The following is a 21668-nucleotide window of genomic DNA, read 5'->3' as shown; positions in this document are numbered from 1 at the left end:
CGCAGGCATTGCCACTTTCATTTCACTGCACATCGTGTGTGTGTATGTGACAAATAAACTTGACTTGACTTGACTTGACTTCCTTTGTCCCGCCCCCCTGACATCAGTCTGAAGAAGGGTCTCAACCCGAAACGTCACCCATTCCTTCTCTCCTGAGATGCTGGCTGACCTGCTGAGTTACTCCAGCATTTTTGTGAATAAATACCTTCGATTTGTACCAGCATCTGCAGTTATTTTCTTACAATAGAAAAGGGTGATCTCTTTCACGTGTGTGTGTGTGTGTGTGCGCACACATAGACCTTTAAAACACTACTCTGAAAAAATAGCCACTTAAAACCACACACCTGTTCTTTCCCTTAATTTTCCTTTCTCATTCTGTATCATTCATTTCATAGAGTCAAAGAGTGGCACAGTGTGGAAACAGGCCCTTCGGCCCAACTTGCCCACCCCAACCAACAATGTCCCATTGTTCTCCGCAAAGTGCTTCTTCTCACCTATTCCCTTTATTTTTATTTTAGCAAAATGCTCTTGTTCTTGAATAGCTGGAGCCAGGTGACATCTGTACTCAGTTTGTTTTAATTCAGGGGATTTTCTTACTGTGTAGGAAGGAACAGCAGATGCTGGCTTACACCGAAGATAGACACTAGTGTTGGAGTAACTCAGCGGGACAGGCAGCATCTCTGGAGAGAAGGAATGGGTGACGTTTCGGGTCGAGACCTTTCTTCAGACATCACCAATTGCTTCTCTCCAGAGATGCTGCCTGACCCGGTGAGTTACTCCTGCATTTTGTGTCTATCTTTGGATTTTCGTACTTGTTTCGGTGTGAATATTCTTCCTGCCCCGTTCTCTATCACTCAGGCAGAGTCTTCTTTGGCAAACATAGAAAATAGGTGCAGGAGTAGGCCATTCGGCCCTTCGAGCCTGCACCGCCATTCAATATGATCATGGCTGATCATCCAGCTCAGTAACCTGTACCTGCCTTCTCTCCATACCCCCTGATCCCTTTAGCCACAAGGGCCACATCTAACTCCTTCTTAAATATAGCCAATGAACTGGCCTCAACTACCTTCTGTGGCAGAGAATTCCACAGACTCACCACTCTCTGTGTGAAGAAATGTTTTCTCATCTCGGTCCTAAAAGACTTCCCCCTTATCCTTAAGCTGTGACCCCTGGTTCTGGACTTCCCCAACATCGGGAACAATCTTCCCGCATCTAGCCTCTCCAACCCTTTAAGAATGTTATATGTTTCAATAAGATCCCCCCTCAGTCTTCTAAATTCCAGCGAGTATAAGCCTAGTCTATCCAGTCTTTCTTCATATGAAAGTCCTGCCATCCCAGGGATCAAACCATCAAATCCTTTATATGTTTTTAAAAACACTCATGGTCTTCTCTGTCCTAATGGAAATAAAGATTTTTTTCAAACTCTTTAGTCTTTAGACTTTAGAGATACAGCACAGATACAGGCCTTTCGGCCTATTATGCCCGGGCAGACCAGCGATCCTCACAGACTAACGCTATCCTGCACACACTAGGGTCAATTTACAATTTTTACCGAAGTGAAATAATTTGCATGTCTTTGGACTGTCGGAGGAAACTGGAGCACCTGGTGAAAACCCACACGGTCACAAGGAGAATGTATAAACTCTGTACAGACAGCACCTGTAGTCAGAATCAAAACCAGGTCTCTGGCGCTGTGAGGCAGCAACTCTACCGCGGCTGCTCTCTTAACTAAAAAACATCTATCCCTTCGATCATCGGAGTGAATTTCTGTTTCACCTTTACCACAGCCTTGAAAAACCTCTCAGGGAACTGAACACAACTGATGATGGAGCTGCTGCTTCACAGCACCAGGGACCCGGGTTCGATCCTGACCTCAGGTACTGTCTGTGTGGAGGTTCTGTGATCTCGTGGGTTTCCTTCAGGTGCTCACGTTTCCTACTACATCCCAAAGACGTGCGGGATTGTGGGTTAATTGGCCTCTGTAAATTGCCCCCCCCCCCCGTGTGTAGGGAGTGGATACAGATAGTGGGATGGTCGGCATTGACTCGATGGGCTGAAGGGCCTGCTTCCATGCTTTGGCACCATGTTAAAAAAATAATTGACTTAATACCTCTCCGATGATTTGAACGAGAGGTCAATATCTGCTTGTTTTTGTGCCTGTTTATAAAACCTTGGGGCCTGGTTGGTATTTGCTACTTTATTAGCCTCACCTCAACTTCATAAAAGGACATTGCTCAGATTTATTGGGCTAAAGTGCCTCCAAGTTTCTGTGTTCCAGTAGAAGTCATGAATCTAATAAAGTAAAGGAATGACTTCCCTTTGGGATAATGCACATTACTTCTGGTATGCTTTGGTGTTGTTTATGGGGCTTCAGTGCATCGCATGTTAACGCCTGTCCAAAATATACTTTTTGCAATGATTTTTAGAGCAGAATCTGGAGGGGGGGTGGGGAGGATTTACCAACAATGTCTCGCTTGACGTCCAACTGATGAAGAATAGGAAGGCAGAATATTCTCTCCTAAACACAGAAGGAATTGCCCTAAATTTAAAAAAAAGAAACACACTTTGCGGCCCAGTGGCGCAGCGGTAGATTTGCTGCCTCACAGCGCCAGAGACCCGGGTTCCATCCTGACTACAGGTGCTGCCTGTATGGAGTTCGTACGTTCTCCCCGTGACCTGCGTGGGTTATCTCCGGGAAGCTTTGGTTTCTTCCCACAAGCCAAAGACCAAACGGTTTCTAGATTTAGATTTAGATTTAGAGATACAGCGTGGAAACAGGCCCTTCGGCCCACCGGGTCCGCGCCGCCCAGCGATCCCCGCACATTAACACTATCCTACACACACTAGGGACAATTTTTTACATTTGCCCAGCCAATTAACCTACATATCTGTACGTCTTTGGAGTGTGGGAGGAAACCGAAGATCTGGGAGAAAACCCATGCAGATCACGAGGAGAACGTACAAACTCCGTACAGATGGCGCCCGTAGTCAGGATCGAACCTGAGTCTCCGGGGCTGCATTCGCTGTAAGGCAGCAACTCTACCGCTGCGCCACCGTTTCTAGGTTAATTGGCCTGGTATAAATGTAAAATCATCCCCGGTGTGCGTAAGATAGCGTTAGCATGCGGGGATCGCTGGTCGGCGCGGACTCGGTGAGCCGAGGGGCCTGTTTCCGCGCTGTACATATCTCTAAACTCGAAACCAAACTCTAACAGTTCAGACGCCACCTGATTCCATTTTGTCACTGGTCTGACCTGTGGCATCTCCGATAACATGAACTCAATGGGTAATTCAAGAGGGACTACTTCCCAATCGTTCATTCCTGAGAGATGATGTATAGTAAAGAGTATAACTTGCTGTGAGAAATATTCCAGTGAACATTCTCTAAGTTTGGATGTTGTCCATTAGTCTTCAGATCTCATTTTTGCACCACTCTGTTTTCCTCGAAACTATTGACTTGTTGACCGGAAGGCAGTACAATAAATTTAGCATATTTCCCTCTTGAGGTTTATTACCATCGACTGAAATATTTGCTTCCAAGAAAACGATTTAGCATGCACAGCAAATATTTCTTATAGAAATATATTCAGGCCCTGCAGATGTGTAATTAACTTAGAGAAAGCACGATGGCAGACTGCACATGTAACAGAACTATATCTTGCTTTCATTTGAGAAACAGTACAGAATAGTCACGGCTAAATAATATATAGTCACATAAAGGAAATGGAAAAGCCCAGAGGTTCTGATTAACAGTCAGTGGATCACAGATAAACTTCAGTTTTAAATCATATGTAGGGAAGTAATCTTTTTGTTTTCAGCATTACTTAGCTCTCCCATCTTTAACCATGTTGTGTTAAGATCTTCCCAACTTGTCCGGCTCCTCGATACTGTTTATATAACCTTATTTCTTGGACTCATAGAGTCTTACAGTGTTGAAACAGGCCCTTCAGACCAACTTGCCCGCATGCCCCATCTACACTCGTCCCACCTGCCTTCATTTGGCCCATATCCCTCTGAAACTTTCCTATCCATGTTCCCATCTAACTGTTTCTTAAACGTTGCGATAGTATCTGCCTCAATTACCTCCTCCAGCAGCTCGTTCCATACACCTACCACCCTCTGCGTGAAAAAGTTACCACCCAGGTTCCTGTTAAATCTATCCTCCCCCTCACCTTAAGCCTATCCTTAAGGATGTTCTTGCTATTGAGGGCGTGCAGCGTAGGTTTACTAGGTTAATTCCCGGAATGGCGGGACTGCCATATGTTGAAAGACTGGAGCGACTAGGCTTGTATACACTGGAATTTAGAAGGATGAGAGGAGATCTTATCGAAACGTATAAGATTATTAAGGGGTTGGACACATTAGAGGCAGGAAACATGTTCCCAATGTTGGGGGAGTCCAGAACAAGGGGCCACAGTTTAAGAATAAGGGGTCGGCCATTTAGAACTGAGACGAGGAAAAACGTTTTCAGTCAGAAAGTTGTGAATCTGTGGAATTCTCTGCCTCAGAAGGCAGTGGCGGCCAATTCTCTGAATGCATTCAAGAGAGAGCTAGATAGAGGTCTTAAGGATAGCGGAGTCAGGGGGTATGGGGAGAAGGCAGGAACGGGGTGCTGATTGAGAATGATCAGCTATGATCACTTTGAATGGCGGTGCTGGCTCGAAGGGCCCTCCTCCTGCACCTATTGTCTATTGTCTATTGTCTATAGTCTATGTCCTCTGGTTCTCGATTCCACTACTCTGGGCAAGAACCTCTGTGTGTATACCCGATCTATTCCTCACATAATTTTATGCACCTCTATAAGATGATCCCTCTCCTCCTGCACTCCAAGGAATAGAATCCTAGCCTGCTCAACCTCTCCCTGTAGCTCAGGCCCTCGAGTCCTGGCAACATGCTTGTAAATCTTCACTGCACCCTTTCCAGCTCCGCAAACATTGTTCCCTTGGACTTTCTTTTAAAGTTATGTTCAATTTGTTTTTTTGGGTCTATATGTCATGGACCTGAATCACAGACAATTGTCTTGACCTTGTTTTAAAACTGCTGCTTACTGCTTTCTCCCTTTTCCATTTTGAAAACAAGACATTACTTATCTGAGCAGCAAATTACAGAATGTGCAGCCCATATTGATCGGTACTCAGTGTAAAGCACAAACTCTGCCTTCATGCACGGTAGAAATACTGAGGCAACCAAAGAGATCATTCATTTAAGATGAAGATGGACACAAAATGCTGGAGTAACTCAGCGGGACAAGGCAGCATCTCTGGAGAGAAGGAATGGGTGACGTTTCGGGTCGAGTCCCTTCTTCAGACTCTGGAGTTTCAACTCTGGAGTCTTGACTCTGGTGTTTAAACCAGCATCTGCAGTTCCTTCCTACACAGATCATTAATTTAGTTTAGGTTAGTCTAGTTTTATTGTCACGTGTACCGAGGTACAGTGGAAAGCTTTTGTTGCATACTATCCAGTTAGCAGAATGACATTACATGATTACAGTGTATAGATACATGATAAGGGAACAACGTTTAGTGTAAAGTCGGCATAGTCCGATCAAAGATAGTCCGGGGGTCACCAATGAGGTAGATAGTAGTTCAGGACTGCTCTTTGTTTGTGGTAGGATGGTTCAGTTGCCTGATAACAGCTGGGAAGAAACTGTCCCTGAATCTGGAGGTGTGCATTTTCACACTTCGATACCTTTTGCCTGATGGGAGAGGGGAGAAGAGGGAGTGGCCAGGGTGCGACTCGTCCTTGATTATGCTGCTGGCCTTGCCGAGGCAGCGTGAGGTAGACATGGAGTCAATGGAAGGGTAGTTGGTTTGTGTGATGGTCCTCAATTTACATTACCTTCAAATCTGGAGCAATAAAGGTGTAATTTTTATAAATACACACAACGATTTTCTGCACAGTACATCAGGATTTAATTGAAATCCATCAAGTATTCACTGCACAGGTCCAAAGTGATGCCTAATAAATGCATGACACACCTATCCACCAAAATGAGTGGACGTGCATAGTGCCCATCAAACAACCCACAGGTCACATTTAACGCTCACAAGAGATTTATTTTGTTTGGAGGTACAGTATGGATCTTCAGCCCACCAAGTCCACACCGACCATTGATCACCATTCACAATAGTTCTATGTTACCCCACTTTCGCATCCATTCCCTACACACCAGGGGCAATTTACAGAGGCCAATTACCCAACAATCTCAGGTCGGGATTCTTCCTTAGACATCACCTACCCACCATGTTCTCCAGAGATGCTGCCCGACCTTCAGGACTTGGTGTCCTCTTTTGTAAACTACCATCTGCAGTTCATAAGGTCATGTGATGGGAGAAGAATTAGGCCACTCGGCCCATCAAGTCTGCTCTGCCACTCAATCATGGCTGATCTATCTCTCCCTCCTAACCCCATTCTCCTGCCTTCTCCCCATAACCCCTGACACCCGTACTAATCAAGAATCTATCTATCTCTGCCTTTAAAATATCCATTGACTTGGCCTCCACAGCCTTCTGTGGCAAAGAATTCCACTAGATTCACCGCCCTCTGACTAAAGAAATTCCTCCCCATTTCCTTCCTAAAGGAACGACCTTTAATACTGAGGCTGTGACCTCTAGTCCTAGACTCTCCCACTAGCGGAAACATCCTCTCCACATCAACTCTATCCAAGCCTTTCGCCACTCGGTAAATTCCTTGTTCTCTAATCCTTTGTCTGATTCCTGCTTCCGTCAATTCTTTGTTCCGCTGTTTGTAGTGTTCTCTATCATTAAAAAAAATTGTTAGTTTAAAAACTTTATATTAATCACTTTCTATCTTTGGTGAGATTCCAACAGATTTAATTTAGGATTAAAATATGAATAGAGATTCTTTATCTCTCAATAATTTTATCAACCAGATTAGCTGCTCTTCCATTAGAAGCATTTAATTTCATTTGGAGGACATCATTGTTTATTGTGCTGGGATAGTTCAGATTAGATTGCCTTTGATATCTTCTGATTAAACTTGCATGAGAAAACAACACACACAAACCCCCAATAAAATAAAATAATGAATCACTTCATGACTGGAGCTCATTCAAAACGATTATAAAACAATTTACTGATAAAACAGAATGCTAATCAGAAAATATAGACATTCTTTGAGCAAAATCACAATCCAAAATGTCATTTGTTGTGTTTTGTAAGAAAATAACTGCAGATGCTGGTATAAATCGAAGGTATTTATTCACAAAATGCTGGAGTAACTCAGCAGGTCAGGCAGCATCTCAGGAGAGAAGGAATGGGTGACGTCTCGGGTCGAGACCCTTCTTCAGACTGATGTCAGGGGGGTGGGACAAAGGAAGGATATAGGTGGGGACAGGAAGACAGTGGGAGATCTGGGAAGGAGGAGGGGAAGAGAGGGACAGAGGAACTATTTAAAGTTGGAGAAGTCAATGTTCATACCGCTGGGCTGCAAGCTGCCCAGGCGAAATATGAGGTGCTGTTCCTCCAATTTCCGGTGGGCCTCACTATGGCACTGGAGGAGGCCCATGACAAAAAGGTCAGACTGGGAGTGGGAGGGGGAGTTGAAGTGCTCAGCCATTGGGAGATCAGGTTGGTTAAGGCGGACTGAGCGCAGGTGTTGAGCGAAGCGATCGCCGAGCCTGCGTTTGGTTTCGCCGATGTAAAGAAGTTGACATCTAGAGCAGCGGATGCAATAGATGAGGTTGGAGGAGGTGCAGGTGAACCTCTGTCTCACCTGGAAAGACTGTTTGGGTCCTTGGATGGAGTTGAGGGGGGAGGTAAAGGGACAGGTGTTACAGGTGATGCAGAGCGGAAACAGGCCCTTCGGCCCACTGAGTCCGTGCTGACCAGCGATCCCCGCGCACTTGCACTATCCCACACACACAAGAATTTTTTTTTAACAATTTTACCAAGTCAATTAACCTACAAACCCTTACGTCTTTGGAATGTGGAAGGAAACTGGAGCTCTCGGAGAAAACCCAAGCGGTCACGGGACGAACATACAAACTCCGTACAGACATCACCCGTGGTCAGGTTCGAACCCGGGTCTCTGGTGCTGTGAGGTAGCAACTCTACCGCTGCGCCAATGTGCCACCTGCCTATGCTAGATTTTTGTATGACTGTTATGGTCTGACATTCCTCTTTGAAGCAAAAAGTGCTTAACTAATTATTTTTCCATAGCATAGTTTATGCAGTTGTCATTACTATAGAATGGATCTCTTACATGTCTCTGACCCCTTTATTGAGATTGTGAAAAATATATGAGATATTTTGGTGTGATGAAATGGCCCGTAAATGACTTGTGAAATATTTCATCGATTGATTGCTTGGTGAAAAGATACAACATGGAAACTGCCCACTGAGTCCACTCTGACCATCGATCAGCCCCCAACACTGGTCCTACCTCATCCCACCTTCGCATCCACTCCCTGCACACTCAGGGCAATTTACATCGGCCACTTGACCTTACAAACGCAAAGGTCTTTGGAATGTTAGAGGGAACCAAAGCATCGAGAAGAAATCCATGTAGTCATTGGGAGAACGTGCAAGCTCCACACAGACAGCACCCGATGTTAGGATTGCACCCAGTTCTACCAGCTGCATCGCGATGCCACCTGTTGGAAAAAAAATGGATGGACAACCGCATTTGGAGTATTGGGCAGAATGCTGATCGTCCCATTATAGGAAGGACATGGAAGATTTGGAAAGGGCTCAGAGGAGGCTTACCAGAACTAGCAGAGTGAATCTGGCTAATCCATTTATACAGGGTAATATCTGAATCCCAGTCATGAGGTTTGTCATTTAGTGTAAGAAGTAACAAGCTGGAAAGGTAAAGTGGTTTGCCTGCACGCAAATGCTAACAAAGATGAAGTTGTACTAAACTTTGGTTGAGAGTCTTTTGGTCGAAACACCAGTCGGTGCCCTGTGGAGGTAACTGGGTGAACAAAGGGGAGTAGCTTGAGAGAGAGTGGTTTAGGAACAGCTCCACCCCAAGACTGCAAGAAATGACAGGGAATTATGGACGCAGCCCAGACCATCACACAAACCAACCTCCCTTCCATTGACTCCACTTACACTTCACGCTGCCTCGGCAAGGCCAGCAGCATAATCCAAGATGGTGTCTCACCCTGGCCACTCCCTCTTCTCCCCCCTCCCATCAGGCAAGAGGTACAGAAGTGTGAAAACGCACACCTCCAGATTCCAACAGATTCGGGGACGGTTTCTTCCCAGTTGTTATCAAGCAACTGAACCATCCCATCACCAACTAGAGAGAGCGGTCCTGAGCTACCATCTACCTCATGGGAGGCCTTCGGACTATCTTTAATTAGACTTTACCTTGCACTAAACGTTATTCCCTTTATCACGTATCTGTACACAGCGGCCCGCTTGATCGTAATCATTTGTAGACTTTCCGTTCACTGGATAGCACGCAACAAAAAGCTTTTCACTGTACCTCGGTACACGCGACAATAAATTAACCTAAACTAAGCAAAGCTAAACTGAACAAAAGGAAATCTGAAAGTACACCTCACCTGCTTGTCTACACACCTTTGGTTAAATAGGTATACAAAAACCACCTTACCTGCATGTGATGTTGATTGTGCCATTGACTCCAATAACCAGCTGCTTGTCAGATACAGTCAATTGTGGTGCATTCAGTCTGGTTCGAGGGAGACCTGCCATAGAAAAGGCACATCCTTTATTTAGTGCGTAGCGTTCACTTGCAGCCTTTCTTTGCAAATCAAGAGAAGTTACTGCAAGGCCACCGACTATGACCGTGTTAACTGGTGAATTTCATTTATTTTATTGGCATGTTAACATAGAAACATAGAAAATAGGTGCAGGAGTAGGCCATTCGGCCCCTCATGCCCATTCAATATGATCATGGCTGATCATCCAACTCAGTATCCCGTACCTGCCTTCTCTCCATACCCCCTGATCCCTTTAGCCACAAGGGCCACATCTAACTCCCTCTTAAATATAGCCAATGAACTGGCCTCAACTACCTTCTGTGGCAGAGAATTCCACAGATTCACCACTCTCTGTGTGAAAAAAAACGTTCTCATCTCGGTCCTAAAAGACTTCCCCCTTATCCTTAAACTGTGACCCCTTGTTCTGGACTTCCCCAACATCGGGAACAATCTTCCTGCATCTAGCCTGTCCAACCCTTTAAGAAATTAGTAAGTTTCTATAAGATCCCCCCTCAATCTTCTAAATTCCAGCGAGTACAAGCCGAGTCTATCCAGTCTTTCTTCATATGAAAGTCCTGCCATCCCAGGAATCAATCTGGTGAACCTTCTCTGTACTCCCTCTATGGCATTATTTAAGTGCGTTATTTTCAACTGGTGCTTACCATTAATCAGCCACATATTTATAGAAAAATACAAATATTAACTGCACCGCTGATTTCTAATTGACCCAAACCTCAAAGCCCACATAAACAAGGCAGTCACAAAGTGACATCGTGTAGATTAAACAATGAGGCTTATAAACAAGAGTTTCACACAAAGTTAGACACAAAAAGCTGGAGTAACTCAGTGGATCAGGCAGCATCTGTGGAGGAAAGGAATAGGTGACGATTCGGGTCGAGACCCTTCTTCCGAGACACCTAGACCAGAAATGTCACCCATTCCTTTTCTCCAGGGATGCTGTCTGACCCGCTGAGTTACTCCAGGATTTTGTGTCCATCTTCTGTTTAAACCAGCACCTGCAGTTCCTTCCCACATAGTATAACACAGAGTGCTGGAGTAACTGAGTAGGTCATACAGTATCTCCAGTGGACATGTGTAAACGACGTTTCAGGTCGGAACCCTTTTTTAGACTGATTGGGAACAGCTCCATCCAGGACCGCAAGAAATTGCAGAGAATTGTGGACGCAGCTCAGACCATCATTCAAACCCTTCCATTGAATCCATCTACACAGTTACCCATGCAAATATTTTCTTGGGGCATCTTGGTCGGTATGGACGAGTCGGTCCAAAGGGCCTGTTTCCATTTGTAGGAAGGAACTGCAGATGCTGGTTTACACCGAAGATAGACACAACATGCTGGAGTAACTCAACGGGATGGGCAGCATCTCTGGAGAGAGGGAATGGGCGATGTTTCGGGTCGTATTGTATGACTATGACTTTCAACACCTATAAAGGAAATGCTATATATTTCTTTAAAAACTGCACCCAATCGAGAGGAAAAAAATAATGTTGAAAAGTGTTGCTCAAGGCATTTTGATTTTCTGCTCAGTTGCTAAGAACCATGACTCAGGTTTCCTCACATCCTGAAACTAGATTACCTATTTAGCAAATAAACCCCTTGGCAATGCACCCGGCTTTTACTTTTAACACACAAGTACATGTAAATTTAATTAAGTACACATGGAACATCAAAAACGTTGACTGACATACTTAAATCAGTAGCCTCGACTTACAAGCAGGAGGTAGAAATTTGTAATGGTGATATTATCATATCATATCATATATCTACAGCCGGAAACAGGCCTTTTCGGCCCTCCAAGTCCGTGCCGCCCAGTGATCCCCGTACATTAACACTATCCTACACCCACTAGGGACAATTTTTACATTTACCCAGCCAATTAACCTACATACCTGTACATCTTTGGAGTGTGGGAGGAAACCGAAGATCTCGGAGAAAACCCACGCAGGTCACGGGGAGAACGTACAAACTCCTTACAGTGCAGCACCCGTAGTCAGGATCGAACCTGAGTCTCCGGCGCTGCATTCGCTGTAAAGCAGCAACTCTACCGCTGCGCTACCGCGCAATTGAAGCCTTAACATATTGGTGTGACAATCTTCAGTCTGCTTTTTCACTGATGGCCTCCTTCCAATAATTTTACAGAAGTTAATTGTCGTTGGTTAGCAGTGCTTAATCTGCAATGCAGTCCTCGCTGCATGTGATGCTGTGTTATTTTCCGCGGTTTTGTTCCATTAACTTCAATGGAATCAAATTTGGAAGCAATGTACAGCCGATATCCAGCACTAAATTGTGCATTTAGTCACAGAGTCGTCGAGTCTTGCAACGTGGAAACATGCCCTCTGGCCCAACGTGCCAACATGTCCCATCTACACTAGTCCCACTTGCCTGCGTTTGGTCCATATCCCTCTAAACCTGTCCTATCCACGTACCTGTCTAAATGCTTCTTAAACATTGCTGCCTCAACTGCCTCCTCCGGCAGCTCGTTCCGTACACCCACCACCCTTAATGAGAAAAAGTTACCCCTCAGGTCCCTATTAAATCTTTTCCCACCCCCCAAACCTATGTCCTCTGGTTCTTGATGCCCCACTCTGGACAAGAGACTCTTTGCATCTACCCGATCTATTCCTCTCATGATTTTGTAAACTTATATTAGTTCACCCCTCAACCTCCTGTGCTTCAAGGAATAGAGTCCTATTAGCATTTAGCATTTAGTGCCATTGACATGGGACCATTTTTCATAACAAAGAACAATGTTATATAAAGGCGTTAAATGTTCATCCAACAATTTCATTTGAACAAACATTCAGTTCAAGAGATTTCCTTAAAGTAACTTTAATTAAATGAACTATTTTAAAGACCTGAAGAAGGGTTCCCATCCTGGAACATCACCTAATCCTTTTTCCCCAAAGATGCTGCCTAACCCGCTGAGTTACTCCAGCACGTTGTGTCTATCTTTGGTATAAACCAGCATCTGCAGTTCCTTTCTAAACGAAACTAAACTAAACTAAACTAAAACTAAAATTGAAACTAAATGTAAACTAAAGTTCCTAGAAGTTACACACTGATGAATCTTGTCTGCATCAACAAGACTGAGGTTCCAAGTATGAACAGTGTGAATTCCAAACCTCGTCTGTCCCTTTAATTATTTAGTGCCGTGCCCGAGCAGAATTGACACATATTACAGAAGATTACAGTAACTTCATCTCAAACCCTTATTTCCATTTCTGCATCCTTTAATTAGAGTTCGAAGTGCTTGGAATGCACTCTCACAAACAGTGTTGCCAGTGAAGGTTACACTTTGATGAAACAATCACCACTTAGATAAGCGAGGAACTAATAATCATGGTTTAAGCTCGTAAATGCCTCTCAAGCAGAGGGTGGAGAACCTAATCTTTCAAAGCAGAAGTTGAGAGAGAGAGAGAGAGAGAAAAAAAAACGTTTCCTTTGCTCCCATTCCAATTGCAAATTTATAAAAATTAGGCAGAATTCCAGAATACAAATTGCAGTCAAGGTTCCGGATTTGAATTGTTAAAATAATATTTCTGACGCTTGCGAGCGATCATAAATCACTTCAGAAACGTGGCAACAATTTTAAAATTGATTGGAATGAGAGAAATGAAGAGAAACGGCCTTTGGCAGGGGGGTTTATGAAGCACGTAATTCTCGACAACAGGGAGTGGTAGAAGCGGATTGGGAACTAACCGCGCGCACATCACAGCACAGGGAGAAGCACTACCCCTCAGGGGGCTTTTGCCACTTCTGTTTAAGTGTTCATCCAGCAATTTCATTTGAAAAAACATTCAGTTTAAGAGATTTCCTTAAAGTAACTTTAATTAAATAAACTATTTTATAGACCTTTCAGGAGCATCCCAACCTGAAACGTCACCTATTCCTTTTGCTCCAGAGATGCTGCTTGACCCGCTGAGTTACTCCAGCACTTTGTGTCTATCTTTGGTATAAAGCAGCATCTGCAGATATGGGCTCTGATAATAGACAATAGACAATAGACAATAGGTGCGGGAGTAGGCCATTCAGCCCTTCGAGCCAGCACCGCCATTCAATGCGATCATGGCTGATTACTCTCAATCAGTACCCCGTTCCTGCCTTCTCCCCATACCCCCTCACTCCGCTATCCTTAAAAGCTCTATCCAGCTCTCTCTTGAAAGCATCCAACGAACTGGCCTCCACTGCCTTCTGAGGCAGAGAATTCCACACCTTCACCACTCTCTGACTGAAAATGTTCTTCCTCATCTCCGTTCTAAATGGCCTTCCCCTTATTCTTAAACTGTGGCCCCTTGTTCTGGACTCCCCCAACATTGGGAACATGTTTCCTGCCTCTAATGTGTCCATAATAGAATCATGGAGTCATCCAGCACGGAATCAGGCCCTTCGGCCGAACGTCCAAGTACAAGTACAAAGTACTTGTCAAACATATAACATTCTTAAGGGATTGGACAGGCTAGATGTAGGAAAAAATTTCCCGATGTTGGGGGAGTCCAGAACCAGGGGTCACAGTTTAAGAATAAGGGGTAGGCCATTTGGGACTGAGATGAGGAAAAACTTCTTCATCCAGAGAGTTGTGAATCTGTGGAATTCTCTGCCACAGAAGGCAGTGGAGAGGGATATGGGGAGAAAGCAGGAACCGGGTACTGATTTAGGATGATCAACCATGATCATATTGAATGGCGGTGCTGGCTCGAAGGGCCGTATGGCCTACTCCTGCACCTGTTTTCTATGTTTCTATGTTTGTCCATGCCGACCTAAATGTCCCACCTGGCCCGCATGACTCCAAACCTTTCCTATTCAGGTCTCTGTCCAAATGTCTTTTAAATGCTGTTATAGTTCCTGCCTCAATGACCTCCTCCAGCAGCTCGTTCCATATGCCCACCACCCTCTGTGTGAAAAAGTCGCCCCTCAGATTCCAGTTAAATCTTTCCCCTCTGACCTGATACCTATGTCGCCTGGTTCTTGATTCCCCTACTCTGGGTAAAAGACTCTGTGCATTCACCCGAGACATTACCCCCATGATCTTAAACACCTCTATAAGATCGTGCCTCATCCTCCTGCGCTCCAAGGAATAAAGTCCTAGCCTGCCCAAGGTCTCCCTGTAGCGCAGGCTCCAGTCCTGGCAACACCCTCGTAAATCTTCTCTGCCCTCTTGCCAGTGTAACCACATCGCAGTGTAACCAAGACTGAAGGGTCCTCGACCCGAAACGTCGCCCATTCCTTCTCTCCAGAGATGTTGCTGAGATACTCCAGCTTTTTGTGTCCACCACAATACCCCAAATGCTACCTTACCAACCAATCTGCTGCATGCAAGAACCACGACATACTGTAACTTTAAGGTGAAGAGGGAAAGATTTTATAGGAATCTGCGGGGGCAACTTTAGCACACAAAAGGGTGGTGGGCCATATGGAATGAGCTGCTGGACGAGGTAGTTGAGGCAGGAGGTTTGGACAAGCCCCGACCCGGGGTAGAACGCCCGGTGCGGGGGATCTAAGAACCCCACACCCCCCAGATGCAGGAGCTCGATCGTCCCGACAAGAATGGCCCACCGCCGGCTACAGAAGTCAAGATCGTCCCGACAACAGAAGGTTAGAGACCCCCGACCCCCGGAGGACAAAGAAGGGAGAGATTGAACTTTTTTTCGCCTTCCATCACAGTGAGGAGTCACTGTGGTGGACGTTCATGTTAAAATGTATTTTGTGTGTTCTGTTGCTTTTTATTGTTACGACTGTATGGCAAATGAAGTTCCTCGTATGTTGCAAAACATACTTGGCTAATAAAGTATTATTGTGATTATTGTGACTATCGCAATGTTTAAGAAGGAATTGGACAGGTACATGGATAGGCCAGGTTTAGAGGGATATGGGCCAAAGGCTGGCAGGTGGGACTAGTGTTGATGGGACATGTTGGTTGGTGTGGGCAGGTTGGACAGAAGGGCCTGCTTCCACACTGTATGACTCTATAACTCTACAACTGTCTAAATTAACCTCAATGCGATGTTCAGAGATATGTGTTGTCATGGACTGCATGTATGTAATAGAAAATCTTTCCAAATGATATCAAAACAAGTATTGTACACCGAAGATAGGCACAAAAAGCTGGAGTAAATCATTTTCCAATGTTCTATAGATTCAGGATCAGTTCCTGTGGATTGGAGGGTAGCTAATGTTATCCCACTTTTTAAGAAAGCAGGGAGAGAGAAAAAAGGAAATTATAGACCAGTTAGTCTGACATCAGTGGTGGGGAAGATGCTGGAGTCAATTATAAAAGACGAAATTGGGGAGCATTTGGATAGCAGTAACAGGATCGTTCTGAGTCAGCATGGATTTACGAAGGGGAAATCATGCTTGACTAAACTTCTGGAATTTTTTGAGGATGTAACTAGGAAAATTGACAGGGGAGAGCCGGTGGATGTGGTGTACCTTGATTTTCAGAAAGCTTTCGATAATATCCCACATAGGAGATTATTGGGCAAAATTAGAGCACATGGTATTAGGGGTAGGGTACTGACATTGTTTGGCAGACAGAAAGCAAAGAGTGGGGATAAATGGGTCCCTTTCAGAATGGCAGGCAGTGACCAGTGGGGTACCGCAAGGCTCGGTGCTGGGACCGCAGCTATTTACAATATACATTAATGACTTGGATGAAGGGATTAAAAGTAACATCAGCAAATTTGCAGATGACACAAAGCTGGGTGGCAGTGTGAACTGCGAGGAAGATGCTATGAGGTTGCAGGGTGACTTGGACAGGTTGTGTGAGTGGGCGGATGCATGGCAGATGCAGTTTAATGTGGATAAGTGTGAGGTTATCGACTTTGGTGGTAAGAATAGGAAGGCAGATTATTATTTGAATGGTGTCAAGTTAGGAAAAGGGGACGTACAACGTGATCTGGGTATCTTAGTGCATCAGTCACTGAAAGGAAGCATGCAGGTACAGCAGGCAGTGAAGAAAGCCAATGGAATGTTGGCATTCATAACAAGAGGAGTTGAGTATAGGAGCAAAGAGGTCCTTCTGCAGTTGTACAGGGCCCTAGTGAGACCGCACCTGGAGTACTGTGTGCAGTTTTGGTCTCCAAATTTGAGGAAGGATATTCTTGCTATTGAGGGCGTGCAGCGTAGGTTTACTAGGTTAATTCCCGGAATGGCAGGACTGTCATATGTTGAAAGACTGGAGCGACTAGGTTTGTATACACTGGAATTTAGAAGGATGAGAGGGAATCTTATCGAAACGTATAAGATTATTAAGGGGTTGGACATGTTAGAGGCAGGAAACATGTTCCCAATGTTGGAGGAGTCCAGAACCAGGGGCCACAGTTTAAGAATAAGGGTAGGCCATTTAGAACAGAGATGAGGAAAAACTTTTTTAGTCAGAGAGTTTTAACTCTGTGAAATTCTCTGCCTCAGAAGGCCGTGGAGGCCAATTCTCTGAATGCATTCAAGAGAGAGCTAGATAGAGCTGTTAAGGATAGCGGAGTCAGGGGGTATGGGGAGAAGGCAGGAACGGGGTACTGATTGCGAATGATTAGCCATGATCACATTGAATGATGGTGGTGCTGGCTCGAAGGGCCGAATGGCCTACTCCTGCAAGTATTGTCTAATGTCTGTCTATTGACAGGCAGCATCTCTGGAGAGAAGGAATGGGTGACGTTTCGGGTCGAGACCCTTCTTCAGACTCCACCCGAAACGTCACCCTTTCTTCCTCTCCAGGGATGCTGTCTGTCCCGCTGAGTTACTCCAGCTTTTTGTGTCTATCTTTGGTTTAAACCAGCATCTGCAGTTCCTTCCTACACAAGTATTGTACGCCATCTGAAATCACAATGCAGCATGACGTTTTCATGCATATTCTTATATTCCATGCCTAATCCAATTTCAAATGAAGTAATATCTTTGAAGGAACTACCAATGAGTACCTCCAGAAATGGTTCACGAGAATGTACCAAAGGCGCACAGGTTTGTATAGTAGGTTAATTGGCTTGGTATAAATGTAAATTGTCCCTAGTGTGTGTATGATAGTGTTAATGTGTGGGGATTGATGCTTGGCGTGGACTCGGTGGGCCGAAGGGCCTGTTTCCGCACTGTTTCTCTGAACTAAACTAAACTGAAAATTAGTTCTGCATTTCTGGGTTTTGATTTGAAATCTGGTTCCAAGAAGTAGATTACAGTCTTGCCCATTGCCCCAATAGTCCAACATTTGATGTCGTAAAACTAAATGACACAAGACATTTTGCCGAGCTGAATGGAAGAACTACTTTCTTTTATGGTCAGATGTCGTTTGGAAGTTAACATTTACACAGCTCTGGAGAGAGAAGCAAAATAGGCACCAGCTATTTTCCCACAAGTTCTTCTGCTTGGCTGCCAAACCTAAAAGTAAACGCCCCATAGAAAGAAAGTCCTTCTCACCACATACCGATGACCGATCGAGACAGTGCCAGAGACCCGGGTTCGATCCCGACTACGGTCGCTATCTGTACAGAGTTTGTACGTTCTCCCCGTGACCTGCGTGGGTTTTCTCCGAGATCTTCAGGTTCCTCCCACACTCCAAAGACGTACATGTTTGTAGGTCAATTGGCTTGGTATAAATGTAAAAAAACGTTCCTGGTGTGTGTAGGGTAGTGTTTCTGTGTGGGGATCGCAGGTTGGCGCGGACCCGGTGGACCGAAGGTCCTGTTTCCGCGCTGTATCTCTAAACTAAACTAAGAACTTTGGAGGAAGTCCCCAGTGAATATATTTTGTGATGAGTTATTCCTACTTCTGTTGGGAGAAGGTGTGGTTTTAACTACATGACTGGCATGACTAGTGATTTATCATTGTGATATCATGTTCTACAAAATATCATGCACCAGCTAAGTACACTGGGGTTGATTATCCCTGTTTACAGAGAATGTTTTCAAAGATGAGTCCTGCAGAAAATCCCCTCTGTTGTCATTCCGAGCAGCACCACACGCAACGAGGGCAGGTTGGAGTGACCTTCGTCCACAACAACATATTTCATTTATTTTTTGGCAGTTCAGCACGTTCCATATGGAGTTGTCAACGCGAACAATACCATTTCTGTTTACGTTTCTCCTCTAATTTATATGATATGAAAGGGAAACGGCCAAGAAAAATAGCACACAATACCCTTAACCTTGAAGAGGCTGGACGCATTATAAATAACATTTCCCCTTTGCAGGGTCACTGGGCAGATGCACGAGTTACAAGACTCCTGCTTTCTTCAATCAGGACAGGAGAGGTGGTCACAAATATTCATCTGCGCCGTTGTGGGGCGGCACGGTGGCGCAGCGGTAGAGTTGCTGCCTTACAGCGCCAGAGACCCGGCTTCCACGGGTGCCGTCTGTACGGAGTTCGTCACGGTTTCTCCCCGTGACCTGCGTGGGTTTTCACAGAGAACTTCAGTTTCCTCCCACACTCCAAAGACGTGCAGGTTTGTAGGATAATTGTGTAAAAATCGGGCGGTGCGGACTCGGTGGGCCAAAGGGCCTGTTTCCGCGCTGTGTCTCTAAACTAAACTAAACCTCATGTTACATCTGTGCAAAATTCCTCTGACATTCTTAGCAGTTATACAGATGTTCATTAGTGTCATATTTGGTAGTGTTCTGAAGAAGAGTCTCGACTTGAAACATCACCAATTCCTTCTCTCCAGAGATGCTGCCGGTCCCGCTGAGTTACTCCTGCGCTTTGTATCGATCTTCAGGTATACCAGGCACCCTTGCAACTCATGTGACCCCCTGGGGTGACGTCCCTTCCCTTGTATGAGGGGTGTCCCCACCGTACCCTGTTCCCCGAATGTCCAGCATCGGAAGGACCCTGGACTCTGGTCCTCCCCCACAGAGCCTTGGCATTGGCTGGCACCGAGCTTCAGTGCGTCCCTCAGCAGGTACTCCTGCAGTCCGGAACGGGCCAGTCGGCAACATTTCCCAACGGACAACTCAAGTAAGGAAGTGGAGCACGGATTTATCTAACCCCTGTGGCATACCGTTATAATACGATACGATACGATAGAACTTTATTTATCCCAGGAGGGAAATTGATCTGCCAACAGTCATAAAACACAGCAAGATACATGAGACATGAATTTTAAGTGACGAGTGGAAAAGATTGGGGAGGGAGGGGGAAGGGGGGGGGGGGGGAGGAGGGAGGGGAGTCAGTCTACCCCACCACAGAAGAGGGCGGAGTTGTGTTGAAACCACAGCTGGTTCAAAAGGCCATGCCACCGGCTGATGGTGAGTGCAATAATCATGTCACAAGTCGTACCTGGAGTTGACACTCTGATTTATGGAAACATAGACTCAGCCATGAACACATTGAAAGGCGGCGCTGGCTCGAAGGGCCGAATGGTCTACTCCTGCACCTATTGTCTATTATCTATTGTTCCAATGCACCACATTTGATCAAAAACATGATACGGTTTAGACAATAGACAATAGACAATAGGTGCAGCAGGAGGCCATTCGGCCCTTCGAGCCAGCACCGCCATTCAATGTGATCATGGCTGATCATTCTCAATCAGTACCCCGCTCCTGCCTTCTCCCCATACCCCCTGACTCCGCTATCCTTAAGAGCTCTATCTAGCTCTATCTTGAATGCATTCAGAGAATTGGCCTCCACTGCCTTCTGAGGCAGAGAATTCAACAGATTCACAACTCTCTGACTGAAAAAGGTTTTTCCTCATCTCAGTTCTAAATGGCCTACCCCTTATTCTTAAACTGTGGCCCCGTTGGTTCCGGACTCCCCCAACATTGGGAACATGTTTCCTGCCTCTAACGTGTCCAACCCCTTAATAATCTTATACGTTTCGATAAGATCTCCTCTCATCCTTCTAAATTCCAGTGTGTACAAGCCTAGTCGCTCCAGTCTTTCAACATATGACAGTCCCGCCATTCCGGGAATGAACCTAGTTAGAGACACAGCGTGGAAACTCCGGCCCACGTTGAGGCGTGGGTTACTGAGACGAGTGTGACCACGATGACAAAGTGTGGAGGATGATGACTCCGGTCCGTGACTCCTCTGCAGTTACCGTAATGGAATTGGCTTCCTTTGCCGAAGATGGTCACAATGACATCCTCTCCCGGGCCCCTCGGCACGTGCGTGGAAGTGAGAGGTGAGGCTGTGAACCTGTCACCGCCGCTCCTCTCTGCCAAGTTTGAAACTTCGGCCAAAATCCATCCACTCATGTGTCGGAAGGAACTGCAGATGCTGGTTTAAATCGAAGATAGACACAAAATGCTGGAGTAACTCATCGGGACGGGGCAGCATCTCTGGAGAGAAGGAATGGGTGACGTTTCGGGTCAAGACCCGTTCCTGAAACGTCACCCATTCCGTCACTCCAGGGATGCTGCCTGGCCCGCTGAGCTACTCCAGCATTTTGTGTCGATCCATCCACTCGTGCCTTGTTGTTGGTTTGAGTGGCAGAAACTTAAATGAGTGTTTAGTTTAGCTTAACTTTTTTTAGTTTAGCTTATTGTCACGTGTACTGAGGTACAGGGAAAATCTTTTGTTGCGTGCTAACCAGTCATTTAGATTTAGAGATACAGCACAGAAACCGGCCCTTCAGCCCACCGGGTCCGCGCCGACCAGCGATCCCCGCACACTAACACTATCCTACACCCACTAGGGACAATTTTGTACATTTGCCCAGCCAATTAACCTACAAACCTGTACGTCTTTGGAGTGTGGGAGGAAACCGAAGATCTCGGAGAAAACCCACGCAGGTCACGGGGAGAACGTACAAACTCCGTACAGTACAGCGCCCGCAGTCAGGATCGAACCTGAGTCTCCGGCGCTGCATTCGCTGTAAAGCAGCAACTCTACCGCTGCGCCACCGTGCATTCACAGTGTACAGCCAAAGGAACAGATACAGGGAAAAGTGCAGAAAGTGCGGACTCGGTGGGCCAAAGGGCCTGTTTCTGCGCTGTATCTCTAAACTAAACTAAACTTTACATTGGATTTAAAT

General features: G+C 45.5%; 1 protein-coding gene across 2 annotated transcripts in view; it reads right to left on the bottom strand.

The window, feature by feature from the left end:
- The window catches only part of kdrl (kinase insert domain receptor like), a 234052-nt gene that overhangs the window by 128687 nt on the left and 83697 nt on the right, over positions 1 to 21668 (bottom strand). For both annotated transcript variants that reach the window (XM_078412567.1, XM_078412568.1), the window contains one exon: positions 9582 to 9675. In XM_078412567.1, the coding sequence (XP_078268693.1) occupies positions 9582 to 9675 (94 nt within the window). The remainder of the gene's footprint in view (positions 1 to 9581; positions 9676 to 21668) is intronic.

Source organism: Rhinoraja longicauda, chromosome 15, assembly GCF_053455715.1.
Source record: "Rhinoraja longicauda isolate Sanriku21f chromosome 15, sRhiLon1.1, whole genome shotgun sequence".
NCBI classification, from domain to species: Eukaryota; Metazoa; Chordata; class Chondrichthyes; order Rajiformes; family Arhynchobatidae; genus Rhinoraja; species Rhinoraja longicauda.
The sequence above is the reverse complement of the archived record's forward strand: the minus strand, read 5'-3'. Positions and strand labels throughout refer to the sequence as shown.